The sequence below is a fragment of the Patiria miniata genome, unplaced genomic scaffold (assembly GCF_015706575.1).
Source record: "Patiria miniata isolate m_02_andy unplaced genomic scaffold, ASM1570657v1 HiC_scaffold_10, whole genome shotgun sequence".
In the NCBI taxonomy this organism is placed as follows: domain Eukaryota; kingdom Metazoa; phylum Echinodermata; class Asteroidea; order Valvatida; family Asterinidae; genus Patiria; species Patiria miniata.
In genome coordinates this window covers 21,242,131-21,264,489 of record NW_024037048.1, presented here as the reverse complement: position 1 = coordinate 21,264,489, position 22,359 = coordinate 21,242,131, and the positions used below count along the sequence as shown (strand labels likewise).

The 22,359-nt window shown below is 41.3% G+C and overlaps 2 protein-coding genes across 5 annotated transcripts in view; one reads left to right on the top strand and one right to left on the bottom strand.

Annotated features, from left to right (window-relative positions):
- Positions 1–4,165, bottom strand: part of LOC119739856 (T-complex protein 1 subunit gamma-like) — a 38,456-nt gene extending 34,291 nt beyond the window's left edge. Inside the window, exons 1-3 of the mRNA XM_038214969.1 lie at positions 4,053–4,165; positions 3,906–3,967; positions 2,845–2,895 (exon numbers count right to left, since the gene is read on the bottom strand). Of these exons, the coding sequence (XP_038070897.1) occupies positions 2,845–2,895; positions 3,906–3,967; positions 4,053–4,089 (150 nt within the window). The 5' untranslated portion in view covers positions 4,090–4,165. The remainder of the gene's footprint in view (positions 1–2,844; positions 2,896–3,905; positions 3,968–4,052) is intronic.
- Positions 4,166–5,651: 1,486 nt separating this feature from the next.
- Positions 5,652–22,359, top strand: part of LOC119739821 (multiple C2 and transmembrane domain-containing protein 1-like) — a 94,296-nt gene continuing 77,588 nt past the window's right edge. For 2 of the 4 annotated variants that reach the window (XM_038214927.1, XM_038214910.1), the window contains exon 1: positions 5,652–5,835. In XM_038214927.1, coding sequence (XP_038070855.1) covers positions 5,775–5,835 — 61 coding nt within the window. In that variant the 5' untranslated portion in view covers positions 5,652–5,774. Of the gene's footprint in view, positions 5,836–5,917; positions 6,247–19,267; positions 19,653–22,359 lie in introns of those variants that run through there. The other 2 variants (XM_038214919.1, XM_038214935.1) reach the window with 2 other exon arrangements.

The following is a 22,359-nucleotide window of genomic DNA, read 5'->3' as shown; positions in this document are numbered from 1 at the left end:
AGTGAGGTATTTCGTAAAAACTTGGTAGTTTTATTTGTCGATGTTTGCAAATGTTGTATATTCCCTTTTAGTAATTTTTGCTCCACACCGGATGAAAAAATATAAATTTTTTTCAAACAAACCAACAAATAGTCCTCTAGAGCTCATGAATAAATATTGATGAGCTGTAATCTTTTTTCCTTCAACAAAAGATATTACGCTGAAAAATTAATGAACATTATGCTAATGCAGTGGAATGCTAAAAATAGTTCACATTAGGCCAAAAAAAAAAAAAATATTCGGTCTCTGGTCAGACCAAAGTTCCGGAATTGACGCGGGGACGCGGCTTTTTTTTTTTTTTTTTTTTTTTTTTTCCCTTCAAGCTTGGATTGTACAGACAAGGTGGGTACTATTTTGCTTTTTTGGTGTCCTCATGTACATTGGTGTCCTCCATAATTTGCCTTGGTGCTTTCGATCATTTGCCTTGGTGCTATTTCCCGATCATTTGCCTTGGTGCTCTTTGATAAAAAAAAAAAAAATGATAAAAAAAATTGAGGAGGTGCGGCAATAGAGGGCGCTGTTGGAAGTACCGCGGAACATTTTGAAGAAAAAAAATCGACGCGCATGATTAAAATCGACGCGCGCGCTGACCAGAGACCGACTTATTATTTTTTTGGGCCTTACATACATTAAAAATATTTGAGTATTGTCAATCATTTAAACAAATGTTTTGTGACAATTACATGTTGTATGTTTCAGTGGTTCATACTCAAGCAAATTTGTGAGTTTTTTCCACACATACATGTACATGTACGCAACTTTGTCGCACGACAATGTCGTACATTTTTATAAATATGCACAAATCAATGAGCATGTTTACATTTATGTTTACTACATTGTAGGTCGCGCATCTTATCAGTATCAATCATATCGTTACAGTTTTCACGAAGAGACAATTTTGGCAAAAATCAATATATTTTCGAAATTCTGTTTTGGGCCGAAATTGATTAAGTGTATTGCAACGGACATCTTGGCGAATTTATTTTGTCAAAATCAGATGAAATCATTGAGATCATGAGAATCAATAAAGGGAAATTTCACCCAAGTCGTATTTTCAGTTTTCACGAAGAGACAATTGTAGCAAAAATGCACGTTGTTCTATGGGGCAAAATAACGCATGTGTGCGATTTTGAGTTTTCACGAAGAGACAATTTTCGAGCGCGCGCAAGCAAAACGACGCGTGCGGGCAAAACGAAGCGCGTGTGGGATTTTGAGTTTTCACGAAGAGACAATTTGTGCGTGTTTGGATAGCGGAGAGTTTGAGTTTTCATGAAGAGACAATTGGATCATTGCCAATTTTCCCTGCAAACCAATCGCCTGTGGAATTTTGAGTTTTCACGAAGAGACAATTGACTATGAACGTTAATTGCTCCGCAATTAATTGGTCTATTGACTCGCAATTGGTACAATGTGTAAGTGTGAGATTTCAGCTTACTATCAGTATAAAAAAATAATCAACATGTCCTCTAAAAGTAGGCGAAATTTTCAGTTTAAAAAGGGTTCAACTTTAAAGTCGATTTCATCAAAACTATGTTTCAACGCCCCGTGGCCAAAATTGTCTCTTTGTGAAAACTCTGACGATATGTTTGTACATGTAAGTATAGAAAAACATGCAACATTGTCGCACGAGAATGATGTCGCGTACATGCATATGCAAATTGGCCTGAAAACTTTATCAAAAATGCAAAGAAAGTCTGGTTTAACTTGAGGGAGTTCAAATACATGAAATTTAGAAATATGACATGTTTGTCCAAAAAATGAAACAAATACCGCAAAAAAAGAAGAAGAAAAGTCCATACTCTTTGGGGAAACCATCAATTTGAATGTGAAAGTCTGATGATAACTTCATTTATACACACCTTTGGGAAATGTTGTTAGCCACATTTTGACTACCAAAGACTGTAAATCGTCCAAGATTGACAACGGTTTGTGGAAAATGATGCAGTTTGAAAATTTTACATTGAAAGCGCAAACACACATACGTATGCCCGTATTGGTCCCTATCGACTGCACAGTGTCGAACAAAGCGCGGGTAATTTGAATCGCATGCTCCCATGCATGCATATGCACTTTGCGATCGGAATTCCCTGCCGTTCGTTTTGGGCAGTGTCACATTGTCGCACAGCAATTTCCACTTGCGTACTCTTTAAATTTAAAAAGAAGAAGCTGAACCCAAGAAAAATCCAAACAAAAAAATACTGAAATCAAAAAAAAATCCTGACAAAAAAACTGAAATCAGGAACAATCCTGACAAAAAAACCCAGAAAACAGGCAAAATCCTGACAACAAAATTCCTGAAAACAAGAAAAATCCTGACCAAAAAACTGAAATCAGGAACAATCCTGACAAAAAAAACCTGAAAACAGGCAAAATCCTGACGACAAATATCCTGAAACCAAGAAAAATCCTGACAAATAAATCATGAAATCAGGAAAAATCCAGACAAAAAAACCCCTGAAATCAGGAAAAATCCTGACAAAAAAAAAACAGAAATCAGAAAAAAATCCTGATAAAAAATACAGAAACCAGGAACAATCCTGACAAAAAACCCTGAAAACAGGCAAATTCATGACAAACAAAATCCTGAAACCAAAAATTTTGACCAAAAAATCATGAAATCAGAAATTATAATCATGACAACTCTCATCCCAAAGTATTATAATTAAAGGAAGAATCTGAACGAAACAGGATTTCAACCTGTTGCTTTCAGCCCTCTGGAATGGTGATCTAGAGGTTGCTGCTTTAAGTCCAGATCACCTCTATTCCTTTTACATCCTAAGATTAAACAATTACAAATCTTTTTACCTTTAACATGGCCCTTGGTCCCAGACATGTTCGTATAACATCAGCAATTGTCTAAAAAGAAAAAAACATACAAATACAAAGAATTTGTAAGGTTTCAAATTTACCTTTCACCTACTGAAACAAACCAAATCCAACTATGTAAAGGACTAAAACAAACTGCACCTTAAAAGGACCTTCCAAAATTTACAAATGATCATAAATTACATAACTAATTTGCATTTTTGAATTTGGAAAGAATAACATCAATGGTGTTTCAAAAATGAACACAATGACTCATCTGCTCATGTCAATGTGTGAGTTAAAATAATCAATTATTCATACTACCATTGAGTTAAGATACGGCACTCCTAAGATACTATTACCATTTATAACTAAACTTCCTCAATAGCTAACATGGCTAAAAATAAACTTGAGGGCAAAATCTCATTAACTGAGCCTTTTCCCCTTCCAATAATTCTTCTTGGCCATTTAATTTATGTTCATTTATGTACTTATAAACATTTTTATACCAAAATGAAAACAAGTGATTTATAAAATAGGCATACATTTCTTGGATTTGGAAAGAATGTTGCATGACACATGCGCCTGAATACTGATGCCACTTTTCTTTCATTAGTTCAACGAAGGTCAGTCATTGCAAAAACTGTTAAAAAGACATGAATCTGGGACTAAGAAACTTTTCCAATTTTATAAGAAACTACTTGTTTAAAGGCGCTTGACTCTCCATAGACTTTGTACACAACCAAAGAAGTGGCGTCTGGAAACATGTACATCATGATCATGTAGTTCGTTGTGTACAAACATACGAGTGTTCCAGAATATTCCAACGGCCTACACACAAATTAAATGGGCAAAATTGACGAGTCCCTAGCCTTTTCTGAAGACATTCCGAAATATAACACCCGTGGAAGAAATTATAACAATGACACAACAGATTGAACAACTATACCGATAATAAATTTGTATTCGTAATCTTTATTTTCATTTGATAGTTTTGGGGAATTAATCACAGGCGCGCCATGTGCATTTTTACAAAATGGCGTCCTCCATTGCCGACTTACCTTCGCTGCCGTTACGTTGCCAAGCTGCACTTTCCGACCACTTTCTCGCTTCGTATTTTGATCTGAAACACAATCAAATTCCAGTGTTTAATTCACGAATTCCTTCTTAATCTGGGCTTTTAATGAAATCCGAAGAAATATACTTACTAAGGACCAAAATCGGTTGTCCGCCGCCGGGATACATCGTGAATTTTTGTTAGGAATCGAGCTTGATCATGCGGTCTCAGTGAGTCAGTCGTTTTGTGCCACAAGAGGGCGCTATAACAAAATAACGGCGCATCAAGAAAATTCAATTCTTCGAGAAATTTACTAAAACATCACGTCGCATTTATCGCAAGAAAAGTTGTGATGGTCGACTTCATAAGTAACGAGCCGAAACAAATTTGAGATTCAAGTGTTTTATGGGTAAACAAGAGTAAAACAAAAAAACCTTCCGTTGCTATACTTGGGAACTGGAAGAATGTTTGTATAGAAAGATACACCTCCACTTATTAGGATAGGTGGGGGGAGGCGGGGACGAACGACCCACCTCCCCCTATAACAAAATCGACATGAACCATTAATTTTTTTCTTCTGTCCATTTTTAATCCCAACAATGAACATTGGTAAATCAACATTCTTTCGTGATTTCATATGGTGTGTTCTATTCAAACTGATAATATAATTTTGAATGTGTTATTTTACCATCTTATTTTATTAAGGGAATAAATGTGTGCTCCGGAGGTTTTTATCACTCTGTTTAATACCACTTAGAGTCTGGGTGCTGATAATTACCCGAACCGGAGGCGAGGGTAATTACCAGCACCCAGACTCTAAGTGGTCTTAAACAGAGTGATAAATACCGACGGAGCACATATTTATTCCCATTCATAAATACCTTTTCGGTAAAAAAAAATCAACGAATTCACTTCATGCTTTTCGAAACATCCCTCTTGCAAAATAGTGGAGTGTTCAGCTGGCGAGTAAGATATAAAACAACCCTTTTATGGAGATTGACGCGCGCGTATCATGTGCTGCGCGATGTCGCGCAGAACGCACCTGGCGCGTTGCGTTTTGAATTTAGAACTATACAATTCTGACTCCCTGGTAGAGTTGCGCATGCCTACGTGAGGATTGTAAACGTTCAACCAATGACACGATAAGAGTCCCTGGATTTTTAGGAGTCCACATTTCATTGCGACACTGGAAAAGTGTTTAAGACCAGTATCATCCGTTTAAAGACCGGCCACGTGACGGGCTCTCGACCAATAGGAATGGCTAAACTGTCTGAGGTATTTATGAATGAAATATAATTATAGGTCACTTTTTTATATCTACATGTATATATAAAAGGTGGCTATACGGGGCTCAGAAGTTTGTTAAATAGTTTCTAGTGTTTGAAATCAGAGTTAGTCATAATTTTTTTTAATTAATAAAGTTAAGAATGTTTCGATACTTTTTGTTATCTTATTTCTTTAATTAGGGGAGTTGAACTTTCAAACTTTCGAAGTACGTTTTGTCATTATCAAACATTCCGAAAGGGGTGGATGCTATGTAAAATGTCGAACATAAAATCTTGAATGAGCCAAATGCACAGGTTAGTTATTTTACCGATTGATAAAAAATGACTGAACAACTGATAAATAATTGCCTTAATATATTTTTGAAGAAATAATGATGTTTCGGTATTTTATAAAATAGTTTTATAATTTTGTAATGTTTGGAAACCCCTTTATCTAAAATAAACTCTTCCTTCGTGAATCGATCACCGGGGGATTTAATTTACTATCAGTTTCATCAACATACGGAGTTTTGGCTCGATATTCCACTTAAACAAAGAAGTACTCGAGAAATCAACAGGTTTCATACGGAAATGGATATCTTTCGTTAATGCTGAAGGAAGTGTCCATGATTAAACGGCAAATGTACATGGATGTCAAGGCCTCAAAACGTGAGTTTTTTCCCCCGGTAATTCGATGTGTAGCAGTGCATTGATGAATGCGTGTATTGTGTTTACTGCAAAGCGCGCGCTTTGGTTCATTGAGCAAATACACTGAAGTAACACTGCAAAAACTCAAGGATATGCGTCACTTACTTAGTGGAAAAACGGAATCATTTGCTAGACTAAGAAGACATAAAACTTGACGATTGTGTAGGTTACATCAAGGAAATGGTTCCAGGGAGCAATCAACATGGGGGAGGTTTTAGGATTTCGTGGTTTTGAGGCTGCATTTTGGACAAAGTTTTGGCAAACTTCTTGCCGAGTTGAGTATCACTGAGTTACTCGTGGCCGGTCGTGCACAGTGTATTGCTATGGAGTCTCCAGTGCCAAAAATTGTAATAACAAACGTAAAACTTAAAGGTAAGTGTATGTTCCTCCATGGCTTGAGCAAGTCTGTACAGTGTTGGGCTCTTGGTCTTTTTACCGTTGTAGAACACCATGGTCCAGTGGTTACGGTGTTTGACTCATGTACATGTACAAACATGACGAAGGTGCGTGGGTTCGAACCGTACCAGGAGCATGGTGTTTGTGCCCTTGGGCAAGACACTTAACTACAATTGCTTCTCTCCACCCAGGAGTATAAATGGGTACCTGTGAGGGTCGAGGACCGATTGAGCGCTGATATCGGCTGCCACGTAGTCCCATGGCCTGATGAACAGGGTAATAATTTAATATTAATAATTGTAAAGTGCTTTGAGACCGTTGATACGATGGAAAGCGCTAAAGCACAATTATGATTATTTGTTGTGTGTAAACTTGAGTTCATCTTGATTTAAATGTATTTCACTTTATTTGTGACAAAAATACAGGGAAAATGGGAAGGAAATTAGTATCTTCTTGGTTGTGTACAAAGTGAATGGTCAATGGAGCATAGAGATCGAGAGTCCAGTGCATTTTCAAAGTATTTTCTAACAAAATTGGAAATGTTTCTCAGTCCCAGATTCATGTCTTTTCAACATTTTTGCAATGACTGACCTTCATTGAGATAGCAATATATGATGAAAAAAGTGGCGTAATAAGGATGCAACATTATTTCTGGAAAATGTAAGGGAATTTAAAATCTGCAGGGCTGTGCTTGCAGTTGCAAGTTGGATTGGAAAGAATGTTGCAACTTGACGCTACTTCAGCGGCTGTGTACAAAGTTGTAGTAATTCGTGTTTTCTCCCGAAATGAGTTCTACTACTGTTTATCAAGCCTCGTGTCTGTTCTTACAAGTCGTGAAAAACGGCACACAAAATGTTGGTTGTTTACAAGTTTTAATGCTCTCAAAACTCACAAGTTCGTCATGCACCTGCTATCCAATGATTAACAAACTTCTGGAAAGTCAGTAGGTTTAAGCACACATCAATTGACTGAGTAAAACTTGGTTGAGGAAACTTTCAACGTTGGAATAAGACTTGCACAAAGCAGAATGAAAACGATAAGTGAAAGGTCACCAACATGTCACACTGCGCAAACGCAGCACAGCGAGAGTGAACTCCGGTGCCTATGGCAACCAAAACTTATTAACATACTTATTTGTATGGAACGCCTGTTGGAGCTAAAAGAACAAACACTTAATTATATACACATGTACATGTCACTACAGTAGCTCCCCTCTAGATTGTAAGAGATAAATGAAACAATCGATACAAGCAGTTGATAATAACAGTCAGTGACAGTCGAATTGCTCATATTTGGCTGGCCAGTGAACTCGTCGACCAGCTCTGGTGGCTCGTTGTGGAGGAGATGGCGTCTCTGGCGATGGGGGTTGTGCAACCGGCAAAACAGTTCTCGCGGGGGCGTTCTCGCGAATCTGTCGGGAAGACGACGTTTCTGTGGATGGGGGGTGTGATTCTGGCAAAACAGTCCTTGCGGGTGTGTTCTCGCGAATCTGTTGGGAATGCGCGTTTGTCCAGTCGTCATCAAGATACGCCACTTTCAGACGATCCTTGGCAACCGCATCCCGTCTGCCGTTGAGGTCCAAAACAAAGTATTTGCTGGCGCGCTTGATGATGCGAAATGGTCCATCATACGGAGGTTGTAGGGGTGTTTTCACTGCATCATGCCGAACAAAAACGTGTGTGCACTTGTCTAGGTCAGCTGGAATGTGTGATTGTCGCTGTTGTGGCCTGGGCGGAGTGGGACGAATGTCCTGCATGTGACAACGCAGCCTGTGAACATACACACTGGGGTCGAGCTCAGCATGATCATTGCTAGGCACAATAAACTCACCAGGCAGCCTGACTGTGGTACCGTACACCATTTCTGCTGGAGAGAAACCGATATCTGACTTGATAGCGGCTCTGATGCCTAACAGGACGAGGGGAAGAGATTCCGTCCAACGTGGGTTAGCATGAGTCTTTAGCGATGCCTTGAGTTGTCTGTGTAGTCGCTCTACCATCCCATTTGCAGCAGGATGATATGATGTAGTGTGAATTCGTTGACAACCGAGCATGTCAGTGAGCATTCGAAAAAGTCGTGACTCGAACTGGCGTCCTCTGTCGGTGGTGATGGTAGCTGGTGCACCGAACCGAGAAACCCAGTGGGTAACGAATGCATGGGCCACAGTCTCAGCAGTCATGTCAGGAATGGGGATCGCCTCCGGCCAACGTGTAAATCTATCCACACACGTAAGCAGGTAGGACTGTCCGGCTGACGGTGGAAGGGGACCGACTAAATCGATGTGTACGTGTGAGAATCGTGCGTCGGGTGTGGAGAACGTACCAAGTGGCGACTTGATGTGGCGATGAATTTTGCATTGTTGGCACTTGCGACAAGTCTTAGCCCAAGCGCGAACGTCTTTGTTAATACCAGGCCACACGAACCGTGCAGTAAGTAACTGCTGTGTGGTCCTGATACTAGGGTGCGACAGTCCATGCAAAGCGTCAAAAACTGTTCGACGAAACGGGGCTGGGATGAAGGGTCGAGGCGTCCCTGTGGAGGTATCACATAGAATGGTACCCTGCGATGTCTGGAGGGGGACGGCAGTTAGCTGGAGAGAGGTGTCAGGGAGATGTTTCAACTCGTCGTCATCGATCTGTGCTTGAGCGATGGCGTCGAAATTGATAGTCGCGTTCGTTGGTAAGGCATTAACCTCCAGACGAGAGAGTGCATCCGCCGCTGCATTATCATGGCCGCTGATGTGTCTAATGTCCGAGGTATACTGGGATATGAGGTCAAGTTGTCGAATCTCCCGAGGAGAATGGCGGTCTAGTTTGGAGTGTAGGGCGTACGTAAGGGGCTTGTGATCAGTGTAAGCGCGGAATGTCCGTCCCTCCAGCATGTGTCGGAAATACTTGATGCCGAGGTATAGAGCTAAAAGCTCTCTACCAAAAGTACTGTAGCGGGTTTCCGCTGGTTGGAGGCGCTTGGAGAAAAACGACAGTGGTTGCCAAACACCCTTGACGTGTTGCTGGAGAACACCGCCCACGGCCTTGTCCGATGCGTCGACTAAAAGGCATAACGGTGCGTCAGTCTGTGGGTGGACTAGGAGTGTTGCGTCGGCCAATGCAGCTTTCACACGCTCGAAAGCGAGCTGCTCGTTCGGCCCTAACTGAATCGGCTCGTTTTTCTTCCTCCTGTTCTTGAGCAGGTCGGTCAGGGGCTGGAGAATGTCTGCACAGTGGGGAACAAAACGCCTGTAGAAATTGATGAGGCCAAGAAATTCCCGCAACTTACTCAGCGATGCCGGTTCCGGGAAATCTCTGATGACTTGCACCTTGTCAGGCAAAGGACAGACTCCATGCTGGTTGACGAGATGACCGAGGAAGGAGAGGGATGGCACGCCGAACTGGCATTTGTGGGGGTTTATGACTATGCCATATTGCGAGAGGCGGTCGAACAGGAGTCGAAGGTGTTCTTTGTGTTCAGCCTCTGATGAGCTCGCTACCAGCAGATCGTCAATGTAGGCGAAGACAAATGGTAAACCACGGGTTACCTCGTCGACGAACCTTTGGAAAGTCTGTGCCGCATTGCGGAGCCCAAAGGGCATGCGCACAAACTCGAATAATCCAAACGGTGTAGTGATGGCAGTCTTACGGATGTCTGTTGGTTCCACTGGTATTTGATGGTAGGCGCGTACCAAATCAATCTTGGAGAACAACGTGCACCCGTGAAGGTTGGAGGAAAAATCCTGCAGGTGTGGAATTGGGTAGCAGTCCGGAATGGTGTTCTTGTTGAGGGCGCGGTAATCACCACACGGACGCCAATCCCCGGGAGTTGACTTAGGCACCATGTGCAACGGAGAGGACCATTCGCTACTGGAAGGGCGAACAATTCCAAGGCTAAGCATATGGTCAAACTCAGCCTTGGCAAGTGGTAGTCTGTCCGGGGCAAGTCGACGGGGTCTAGCCGCAACCGGGGGGCCATGAGTTTCGATGTGGTGCGTGATGTTGTGCTGTACCTCCGTTTGCTTATACACAGGACGCACCACATCGGGATACCGGCTAAGGAGCTCGTCGTATTGTGATGAAGCTGCATTCACAAACATGGGGCTCGCGGACGGGGTACCAGACATTATTCCTTGTATGGCAAGACTAGTTATGGAATCGACAAGTCGCTGGTTCTTTACATCGACTAGTAGGTTGAACTGCCGAAGAAAATCAGCTCCAATAATAGGGGTTGGCAAGTCGGCAACAATAAAAACCCAACGGAATACTCGGCGAAGTCCCAAATCTAAAGTCAGAGACTTCTCGCCGTAAGTTACAATAGGTGAGTGATTGACCGCTTGTAGCTGTATAGAAGTAGGTTGAGCTCGTGACTTGTGACTGCGTGGCAAAACACTCACCTCAGCGCCGGTGTCAACTAGGAAACGAGTGCCTGTGGCCTTGTCAGTTACATGGAAGAGGCGACTTGTTGTATCGCTGCCAGACCGACCTGTCGCCGCTAGTCGTTGGCTTGGCCGTTTTCCTGGTTCCGCTGTGGTTCTGTGCGTCGCGAACAAGGACTGGTGCATTTTCGTGCATTAGTTCCGTACTTCCAATGATACCAGCATTGGCGGTCACCGGATGGCTGGTTATCCGCAGAAGGGGTTGGACTACGTTGTCTGGGTCGACTGCGGGAGGAAGAGCGGGGACGGCCTTGTCGCTGCATGCCCTGTAGCTGAAAAGTCAAGGCCTGCACTTGCCGAGTCAGGTCATCAACCTTTGCGTGCAGAGTGAGTACCTCAGGGGAGGCGTGTCGTTGCGGGGGGTGGAGGGGTGGTGAAGAAACCGTGGAAATTTGCGATGCCGGCGTAGAGTGGGCCGACACCTCGACAATTTTGTCAGCCAAATCTGCCAGTGCTCCAATTCCCACAGTGTCCGCTGTGGAGGCCAAAATGGACTGGACGGTGTGGGGAAGTCGCTGTACAAACAACTGCTTCAAAATCCTCTCCTCCAGCTTGTTGTCCCCCAAAAGCTGGTGCATGCGCCGCAACAACTGCGAGGGCTTGCGATCTCCCAATTCCTCTGAAGTAAGCAGCTGGTGTAATCGTTTCTGCTCAGAAACTGAAGTGCGACGAATGAGTTCAGATTTCAGCTTATCGTAGCAGTCCGTGGATGGGGGTGTAATCAGGATATCCCGCACCTCTTGTGCGACCTCCGGTTGCAAAGATCCGATAACGTAGGCAAAACGAGTCTCCTGGGTAGTGATATGGCGGATGACAAACTGAGCCTCCACCTGGGTAAACCACAGGGTTGGGTCGTTAGGCCAAAATGGAGGGAGTTTGAGGCTTACTGCAGCTTGCATCGGCATGACAGGCGGTTGAAATGGGTTAGAGGGAGGTGGAGTTGGAGGCGGTGTACCCTCTGTCCCATCAGGTTTAACTTCCACAGACATGGCTTGTGCAGAAGGTCACGATTGTTCAAAACAGGGTCACCAGTGTAGTAATTCGTGTTTTCTCCCGAAATGAGTTCTACTACTGTTTATCAAGCCTCGTGTCTGTTCTTACAAGTCGTGAAAAACGGCACACAAAATGTTGGTTGTTTACAAGTTTTAATGCTCTCAAAACTCACAAGTTCGTCATGCACCTGCTATCCAATGATTAACAAACTTCTGGAAAGTCAGTAGGTTTAAGCACACATCAATTGACTGAGTAAAACTTGGTTGAGGAAACTTTCAACGTTGGAATAAGACTTGCACAAAGCAGAATGAAAACGATAAGTGAAAGGTCACCAACATGTCACACTGCGCAAACGCAGCACAGCGAGAGTGAACTCCGGTGCCTATGGCAACCAAAACTTATTAACATACTTATTTGTATGGAACGCCTGTTGGAGCTAAAAGAACAAACACTTAATTATATACACATGTACATGTCACTACAAAGTCTATGGAGAGTCAAGAAATTTTCCAAGTATTTCTTAACAAAATTGGAAATATTTCGCAGTCACAGATTCATGTCTCATCCTCATTTTTTGCAATGACTGACCTTCATTGAGAATGAGATGATATATGAAGAAAAAAGCAGCATCAGGTTGCAACATTCTTTCTGTTTAGATTACTTGTTCTACTTCTACGTTGATAATTGGCAGTGCGTCCAATTGGATATCGCGTCAATTTTTGTAATATGTTGATTAAAAATTAGTTTGTGGCACTGAAAAAATATTTTGGAAAGATTTCCATATAAGAAGTTCACTCAACACCCTGTGTACAAACCCTATGAGAGTGGACTGAAAAATTCTAAGTGTTTTCCAAGAAAATGCTTGTATTTTCTCACTGCTCAAATTGACTTTGATGACATGAAATTGCTATCTGGGGGCTTGTTTAGTCAATACAGAGGAAAATTAGTGAACTTCTTATATGGAAATCTTTCCAATATATAAAATTTTCGTTGCAGATTTATATGCTTTTTTTTAAGTCACTAACTCCACATTATATTGAACACTTGGCTCAACCGACACAAAAGAAACCGAACAAACATTCCTTGCTGCGTTTTAAAAGCAAAGTAAATACACATTTCCTACACATTCCTGTTACATAATATCACAGAGCAAACATTGGCCAGACTTATTGCCTATTCCCCACCTACATGTAATAATGTTCATTCTCTCAATTCTATTTTTGGAAGGCAATGATGGTAATAAAACTGTGCAGCTGTGCTATTAAATGTATGTGTACAGGTATTGTATGGCGATCGTGTAGTGTAGGGCCCCTGTTTTGTTTTGATCAAATTAGATTTTTTTTTATTCCTAAAAAAAGACATTGTCAACCTAAGGCCAAAAAAAAAAAGTCTCCGGTTTCTGGTATGGAGCTTGCCCAAAAAGTGGTGCGGCGACGCGGCTTTTTTTTTTTTTTTTTACCTGATTTTTTTGCTTCAAATGTGTGCTGATGACTGCAAATGGTGCCCGACTAAACTTAGTGCAAATATATGGGAGTCCAGAGAGGCCACATAAAGCTTATTCTCGACCATAACCCAATCTAAAAACACGTTCAAATTGTGCAGCAGCAGGATTCCAGTCAAACCAGTGAGTTTGGCGGTTTTGAGACATCATCTTTCATTGAAAAAAAAACTTTTTCATTTTGCTGACGTGCATGGCTACGGCGACACGCGCGCATACCAGAAACCGGAGACTTTTTTTTTTGGCCTAAAGCAAACTTCTGTCAATGAGACTTTTTTTGTAATTTTGAACAGTTTCTTAGGTAGAAATTACGATTTTCCTACGCAGTTTACAGGCCGGTTGGTGCCGTGTAGCGCAACTTGCATGCTAACGTACATCGCGCGTTTTGTCATTGTAATTTTACACCCAAATTTCCCTCAAAAATTCAAAACCCTGCCCTTTATCTACAATGTAGATGACATTTCTGTATGTTGTTAATGTCGCCAATTAGTTTGGTAGGTCAAATAATTTAAAAGTGGATTTTGTTCCCAAATAAGCGCACAGGCTTTTTGCTACTCAACAAATTCTAACATGCAGCTGCCTACATAATAACATTAAAAGGAGTCTTTCTTTGCACACATAGCCTCACTTTCATTCCACGCCAGTACATCATCTTTCAAAAGGCTAAAGAGTCTAAGTTCTTTTGTCAGACTCGGAGTACTATGTTTATGTCAGTGTTTCTATTTGTAGTTCTTTCAAGGACGTTGTCAAATTAGTGTTGGTTACTTGAACAAATATAGAGAAAAATCCTGAAAAAAAAATTGTAAATAAAAGGCCATATGCCATACAATGATCACAACAGCTTAAAATTATGTAAATTTTACTTTAGTGTGATGTACATGTAAGGTCGTGGCTAGCCAAATATAACAATCGATTTACAATGCAATCAATAAGTGGTTTTAGCTAAAGGGCGACACATTATCGTATTTGTTCATTGTAACTCCTCCATCTGAGTGGTGCATCAATTTGATAGGATTAAATTTCAGTCGGCATGAATTTTATAGTTGGGAGGCGTAGTTCGGAAGAATGCTGCATGGGACGTGGTAAGTTGATCGATGTATACCCTACGGCATCCTACATGATCTAATGCCTGGCAATTATAGTTGAATTTTGTTCATCTGTTTAGTTGAATTCTGATGGATTTTATGTAACAGGCTTGTACCATATTGCCTTTAAATTGCATGCATACTGTGAGAAATTCACAAGGTCCAATGCCAACATTTGAGCAAAACTATAAGATTAGTGATTAATTATGTAAATGACTCTGGCCATGAAAGATGAATCACCTGACCATTTGCATATCACAGGCGAAACCACAAGCTACGAAGTGAATCGTCAATTAGGCCCACTGTTACTCTAGCATATTGGCTTCAGCCACAGGTCAATTAGCAAAAAATAAAACAGAGAACTCTTTCAGCTGTGGGAAAGCAGCTCTACTGTTATATAATTATTATTATTAATCATTTCTGGTAATGAAACCAAGGATTCCTCAAAAGCGCCCTAGGCACTGTAGCTTGCAAGCCTGAAGAAACCTGTGGAGAGAAGACAATGAGAAGAAGTTACAGATTCACAGAATCAGGCAGGGACTGAAAACCCAATCCACATATTGGCCCAGGCAGGATTCGAACCCGGGTCACAGCCGTGAAAGGCGAGGAAGTTACCACTACGCCAACCTGACTCTCCTCATGTCCCTCCATTGGTTTGGTTGGTTAGTTAGTAACAAACTTTACCAAATGCCGTTTTTGGCAATCAATCACCTTGTCCCTATTAGGCCCTGGCAACAAGTCGTGTTTCAGGTCCCCACTGACTATACATGTAGCTGTTACGCCCCAACTATCGCATCGGTCCCAACTATAGTTGGGACTGTCCCAACTAGAGTGCGGCAGTTGGGTCGGCCCAACTATAGTTAGGACTGGAGTTGCGCCGGACGCTCGATACAGGGTGTTAAATGTTCCGCGGCGCTGGCACCATGTATTCGTCGTGCACGCGTGCCGCAGGGCTGGCCGGCCACGTGGTACTGCCTAGTTGGATGAGTTGTCCAGCTGGGTTTTTATAGTCCTGCGACATTTTTTTATGCAAAATTCAAAGATTGGCATGGCCCAGATATGGGCCCCACCCATAGCTAATTTCATTGGTCCCAAGTAAAGTCAGACGTGTATCAGAGTTGTAGGGAATGTTTTATAGTCGTACATCAATGTAAACTATAGTTGGGACATCGCAAAATAAACAGATTGGAATGGCCCAACTATAGATGGGCCCCCTTGATGACTCCCAACTATAGTTGGGCCAGCCCAACTGTGGAACTACAGTTGGGACCGTCTAACTATAATTGGGACGATTCCAACTAGTTGGGATCGATACCATAGTTTGGGCGTAACATAGCTACCAGTTGATTGCAGATGCGTCATTCTATAAATTTGGGGTCCTCTTTTTTTCCGTCCCTGTTACATCTGACATCTATGAGTATGATTGTATAATTCTGATGCACTCCTTAATGCAGTCATCCTCCAAGAGTGATTATGAATAGCAAACTACCTACCCAACAAATAAACAATCATTTGAAGTCACTTTTAATGATGCTTGAATGGCAAATTACAAAGTACCAAGGTAAGGCCAAAAAAAAAAGTCTCCGGTTTCTGGTATAGAGCTTGCCCCAAAAGTGGTGCGGCGACGCGGCTTTTTTTTTTTTTTTTTTACCTGTTTTTTTTTTTTTTTTTTTTGGCTTCAAATGTCGGCTGATAACTGCAAATGGTGCCCGACTAAACTTAGTGGAAAATATATAGTCCAGAGAGGCCACATAAAGCTTATTCTCGATCATAACCCCATCTAAAAACACGTTAAAATTGTGCAGCAGCAGGATTCCAGTCAAACCAGTGAGTTTGGCGGTTTTGAGACATCATCTTGTATTGAAAAAAAAACCTTTTTCATTTTGCCGACGCGCATGGCTACGACGACGCGCGCGCATACCAGAAACTGGAGACTTTTTACCCCTCAGCCGAGAGGCTCGAGGGGTATTGTCATCGCCTAGGGCGTCCGTCCGTCCGGATGTATGTCGGGCCGTCCGTCCGTCCGTCCGGGCAGCTTAGTTTCCGGATGATAACTTGAGTTAGAAATGTTGTTTGGGGTTGTAACTTCGGTAGGGGGTTGCCCTTGGGAGTAGGCAAGTTGGGATTGGTTTTGAGGTCAAAAGGTCAAAGGTCAAGGTCACCGTGGTGAGTTAAATGTAAATGGTTTCCGGATGATAACTTGAGTTAGAAATGAGATTTTGGTGTCTAACTTTGGTAGGGGGTTGCCCTTGGGAGTAGGCAAGTTGGGATTGGTTTTGGGGTCAAAAGGTCAAAGGTCAAGGTCACCGTGGTGAGTTAAATGTAAATGGTTTCCGGATGATAACTTGAGTTAGAAATGAGATTTTGGTGTCTAACTTTGGTAGGGGGTTGCCCTTGGGAGTAGGCAAGTTGGGATTGGTTTTGGGGTCAAAAGGTCAAAGGTCAAGGTCACCGTGGTGAGTTAAATGTAAATGGTTTCCGGATGATAACTTGAGTTAGAAATGAGATTTTGGTGTCTAACTTTGGTAGGGGGTTGCCCTTGGGAGTAGGCAAGTTGGGATTGGTTTTGAGGTCAAAAGGTCAAAGGTCAAGGTCACCGTGGTGAGTTAAATGTAAATGGTTTCCGGATGATAACTTGAGTTAGAAATGAGATTTTGGTGTCTAACTTTGGTAGGGGGTTGCCCTTGGGAGTAGGCAAGTTGGGATTGGTTTTTGGGTCAAAAGGTCAAAGGTCAAGGTCACCGTGGTGAGTTAAATGTAAATGGTTTCCGGATGATAACTTGAGTTAGAAATGAGATTTTGGTGTCTAACTTTGGTAGGGGGTTGCCCTTGGGAGTAGGCAAGTTGGGATTGGGTTTGGGGTCAAAAGGGCAAAGGTCAAGGTCACCGTGGTGAGTTAAATGTAAATGGTTTCCGGATGATAACTTGAGTTAGAAATGAGATTTTGGTGTCTAACTTTGGTAGAGGGTTGCCCTTGGGAGTAGGCAAGTTGGGATTGGTTTTTGGGTCAAAAGGTCAAAGGTCAAGGTCACCATTGTGAGTTAAAGGTAAATGGTTTCCGGATGATAACTTGAGTTAGAAATGCAATTTTGGTGTCTAACTTTGGAAGAGGGTTCCCCTTGGGAGAAGGCAAGTTGGGATTGGTTTGGGGGTCAAAAGGTCAAAGGTCAAGGTCAGCATGGTGAGTTAAAGGTAAATGGTTTCCGGATGATAACTTGAGTTAGAAATGAGATTTTGGTGTCTGACTGAGGTAGGGGTTTGCCCTTGGGTACAGGCAAGTTGGGATTGGTTTTGGGGTCAAAAGGTCAAAGGTCAAGGTCACCGTGGTGAGTTCAATGTAAATGGTTCCGAATGATAACTTGAGTTAGAAATGAAATGTTGGTGTCTAACTTCGGTAGGGGGTTTCCCATTGGTACAGGCATGTTGGGACTGGTTCTGGGGTCAAAGGCCAAAGGTCAAGGTCACCACGTGAGTTAAAGGTTAATGGATTCCGGATGATAACTTGACTCTGGCTGAGGGGTTTCAACAGCAACGCTGTTATTTTTTTTTTTTGGCCTAACAGGGACGGGAAAAATGTCACACTTTGGACCCCACATTTTTAGAATGACCCAGTTATGGAAAATTGGGTCACAAGGTCACACATTTCGCATTGGGGCTAGCACCGTACTGCACACAAATGGGTGTTCCACATGCTAAAATGCTCCATGCACCAACTGACGTTCAACAAAATAATGGGAATCCTGCTCAATTGACAGTCACACATTGAGTAGTTATGCATTATAAGAACAGACTTTTACATCATGTGCATGACTTGGTCTGGTTGTGGTTTTTGTTGTGTCAATTGTCACAGAGTGAAAGGCTGTTGCCAATCAAGGCAGGTGGGGGAAAAAGAGATTTCACCATGAAAAGTGGCGCAAGCCGCTAAAAAGACCCTTGCATAAAATTGGTCACTGCTTAGTCAACCGTGAATGTAATGACATGATCAGGGTGTCATTTTAAAGAGGAGATTCAACCCTAACAGAGGATATCTCCCTTTGATTCACATGTGCCCTACTTCTGTTCCAATTAGCAATAATATCTCGTTTTTTTGTTTTTTTTCCCACCCAGTATACTGCATGTACAGACCGTAATTCTTATACATGTAATTTGTACTGACAACTACATAATAAAATTATCTTGAAAGTTTTTTAGCAAATTGATCACTTTCACTCTTCATTATATGTACATTGTAATTCACGTACACGTAGATAGTAGGATACATACGCACAATACGTTGTGTATGTAGATGGCTATAACCACTCAAAAGTCTGTTCCAATTGCTTGTTGATGTATGTATGTAAAACAGGTGGCTATGCCGTAATGCGCTGAAATAATATCTACATGTACATAAACCCAAGGTCCTGTGTTTAACGAGTAGGACGCACAAATGCATTCATGTTAATGTGCATAATGCATAAAATAGGTGGAATTCATTCATGTTCGTGTATGGGCCAACCAAACACAAAGATTTTTCCAATATTTGTTAAAAAAAAATACCGAAACGAATTGCATTTTCAAGCAGAATTAGTTGGATGAAGCTAAAAAATCTTTTGTGTCAAAATGTTATTTTTTAATTTTACACATTTTACCCATTATTCAAAAAATACGGGCACTATGTAATACAATTAGTAATGTCTTTGATTTTTTATTCAGACCCTAACCTTGGCTAGATTCCAATTCTGCAAATGCCAATCTACAGATGAATAAAAGTGAAACGTTTGATTTAAGTTTATAATTCAACAAAGTTATCAATTCTAAATTATTAATAGCATGATTTTTGACCCAGAGCCCTTTAACTTAAGTTGACTTAATTCCTTATCTGAAAATGCCTAGAATGTGATATCATTTGCACCGTTTGCACGGAATAATCTTTTCATAAATTGTTGACACAAAAATGCTTATCACTTGAGGACACCTTTCAGTTTGAAGTTCAATAGCTTGAACATCGTCACAAAAGAGGCTCAGAATGTTGAATAGCATGGGTGCCTACCCACATGTTGACATTACCAAGTGAATTGAAATCTGGTGTCATGGTGGTCCCTGTCCGACCAAAGTTCAGAAATTATGCTTCGTGTGTGCCGCTGGGCTAGTGTCTGTACAGAGATACCCAACGTAATGTCTCTCCGTACGGAGTGAATTATTAATTACCAAACACAACGCCTTCACGTATAGCTCGCGATGTCACGCCAACATTACTCAGTCTCCTGCACCGTCGTTAAGGTGACGCGAAGACACGTTTAGTCGTGCACACGTTGCGCTTCGCTGGCTCCAAGTCGTTAATTTAAGTGCCCTAAGATGGAGGAATATGACCGAGAAAGTACAAGATCGGAATTGTGGAGTAGTGAGTAGATTCAGTTGATCAATTTTATGTTTTCAAATCAGAAATGTATTCTTCCTTTTTGTGTGTTAGCACAGAGCATGACAAAGAATAAAAAGAAATGTGATTGTCACATGGACAAACACAGCTGTTTCAGATGTTTTTAATGAATTTGTGTTAAACCAACACAGAGCATGAACAGAGAATATAAATGATACTTTGTATTTGAAATTGTATTGGTACATGTGTATAAATGTGTGCATGTATTGATAGGCTGTCCCAAATTCAAGTTTTAAAAAAGGTATCATTTGTAATTTGTGAATTTCTTTTGTTTGCATGAAGCAACAAATTTGTGCTCAAAAAGGGTGCTTAACATTTAACCTGAGATGAAGTTTTAGCCCTGCGGATGCTGTATATTCCGAGAAAACAATATTCTGGGATCTCGATTTCAATTCAAAACTTGCCAAGTAATGTTCTGAATTACGCCTGAAATTAGTGTTTTGGACACCTCCTTATTCAGCCGATTGCAGCTACGCGATGTCACACATTGAACCGACGAATTATAGCAACTGTGCGTGCATGTGCATCGTGTCAACGCTTACACACATGTACCGTACTTACAACCAAATTAAAAACAAACTACTAACGGAAATTCCCAAATATGCGTCTTTAGACGCATCTTTGGAAATGACCTTTTTTTTGTTTTCTTCAAATGACAGCATGCAAGAAAGAATAATTTCACAGGGAGTTTAGTGCCATTACTATCTTCAACCAAGTCAGCTTTTCAACAATAATTTGGTCTGTTACTCTCTGGATAGCTGTAAATCTACTCTAACTTTAACGAGCCATTCATATAATTTGTTCCATATATTATAAATAGAACAAATATTGTGTCTGATAGATGCACTTTTTTGCAGTTATGAATTAAACAGTTTTGAAACTGCAGGGTATGTTGCAATTTTGTTGCAGCATAGAGTTAAAGCTAATGTACATGTATAGTCCATCATTTGCAGCTCTATCCAAAAAGGAACTGGCGATGCGTCTAAAGACACATTCTTGGAAATTTCTGTTAACCCTAACCGCCCTGAATCCTCCACAATCCTTTTTGCAAATTGGAGGAATTTGCAGGATTGAGGTTACATTGTACGTGGCAAAAGTGCGTTGCTGATTTCGGAGTACGCACTGTGTCAAGGTCTTAGGCCAGACCTTTTGTTGTTTATGCTCAGCCGTGCATAAATTTAGTCCTTGATTATACTTGACATCCTCCGCACTGCTCCAGGATGTCACTGCCTCTGCCTCAGCCTATTGACAGTCATAGCCGGAGGATTTTGCAGGATTCAGGCAGTGGTCACCCCTCCATGGACCATATTCAAGAAATAACGGAGGAATTTGCAGGATTGAGGCTATATGCTTTTTTTCCATGAGGCCAATTGGAGGATTTTGCAGGATTGAGGCTACATCCTAGCAAAAAGGCTTAGGGAGTTAGGGTTAATAGTTGGTTTTTAATCCGGCGAAGCGTGCGTGCAAGCGTTAACACGACGCGACATCGCGTAGCTGCATTCGGCTCAGTGAGAACGTGTCTCGGACGCTGAATTCAGGCCCACTTTAAAACTCGACTCGGCAGCTAGTTTGATTTGAAATCGAGATCCTAGAATATTGTTTTCTCGGAATATACCAGTACTGTTCACTGAGATGAAATTTCATCAGGTTAGTTGTTCAGCACCCGTCTTTATAACTTGAGCACTTAAAATTTTGTTGCTTCAAACGAACATAATGCACAAATTACAAATGATGGACACTACCTTTAAAAGGAATGTTAATGATAGGCCTACCTGGATAAAGTGTGCTGGTAGAATAAAATAGGGAATATAATACCCCCAGCCATGGTACATGTACATTGTACACAGTCTGTCATAGACGTCTTGCTTTTTTATGATTTTGGCCTTAGAGCTTGCCTGGAAAAATGTACGTGTAGCCTGGTAAAACAGTGACTCTTTGCTTGAACATCATGTATGTCCTCATTTGTACTCTCATCAGATGTGTATCAAAAAACAATTACAAGTTAGGCCAAGTGAAAAAATTATACAGTTTCTCCTCACTGCCTGCTTCCTTTTTTTCCACCCCCCCCCCCCTTTTTCTTAAAGGGAAAATACAACATTTGCAAACATCAACAAATAAAACTACCAAATCATTTTGAAATACCTTGCTGGACTGTTAGTGAATGACAGTGTAAAGCATCCTGTAAAGTCATGGCACCTGGTATACTGTCATTTTCAAGAAAAGTGGTATTTTTGTATCGATTTCCAACGCTGATCGGCCGATCAGCGTTGAAAAAAACTGTTTTTTTTTCAAATACTGGCCCCAGTTGACCATCGCACTTGTTTGCAATCGATTATACACCTATGAACGGGTACAAGCCAGCTAGACTGGTTCCCTGACCTTACAATTCCCCAATGTATGTAAACTGCTCTGTTTCTTCTTAAATGGAGTCAGGGATCCAGACTACAGGAAAATGATTGTTTTTCTTGGTTTTTATAACATTTTTGAACCCAAAACCTCAAAAAAGTCAGTGTAACTATTTGCTATATAAATATTTCCAACCCCCCAATTCCATCCATTTCTGAAAATTACAGCAAAAGCAAATGATGTGTATTCCCTTTAAATTTCATACATTTGCTCAATTTTGTCAATCAATAGTTTGTCTTTTTATTTGTTTCTGACAAAATTATAG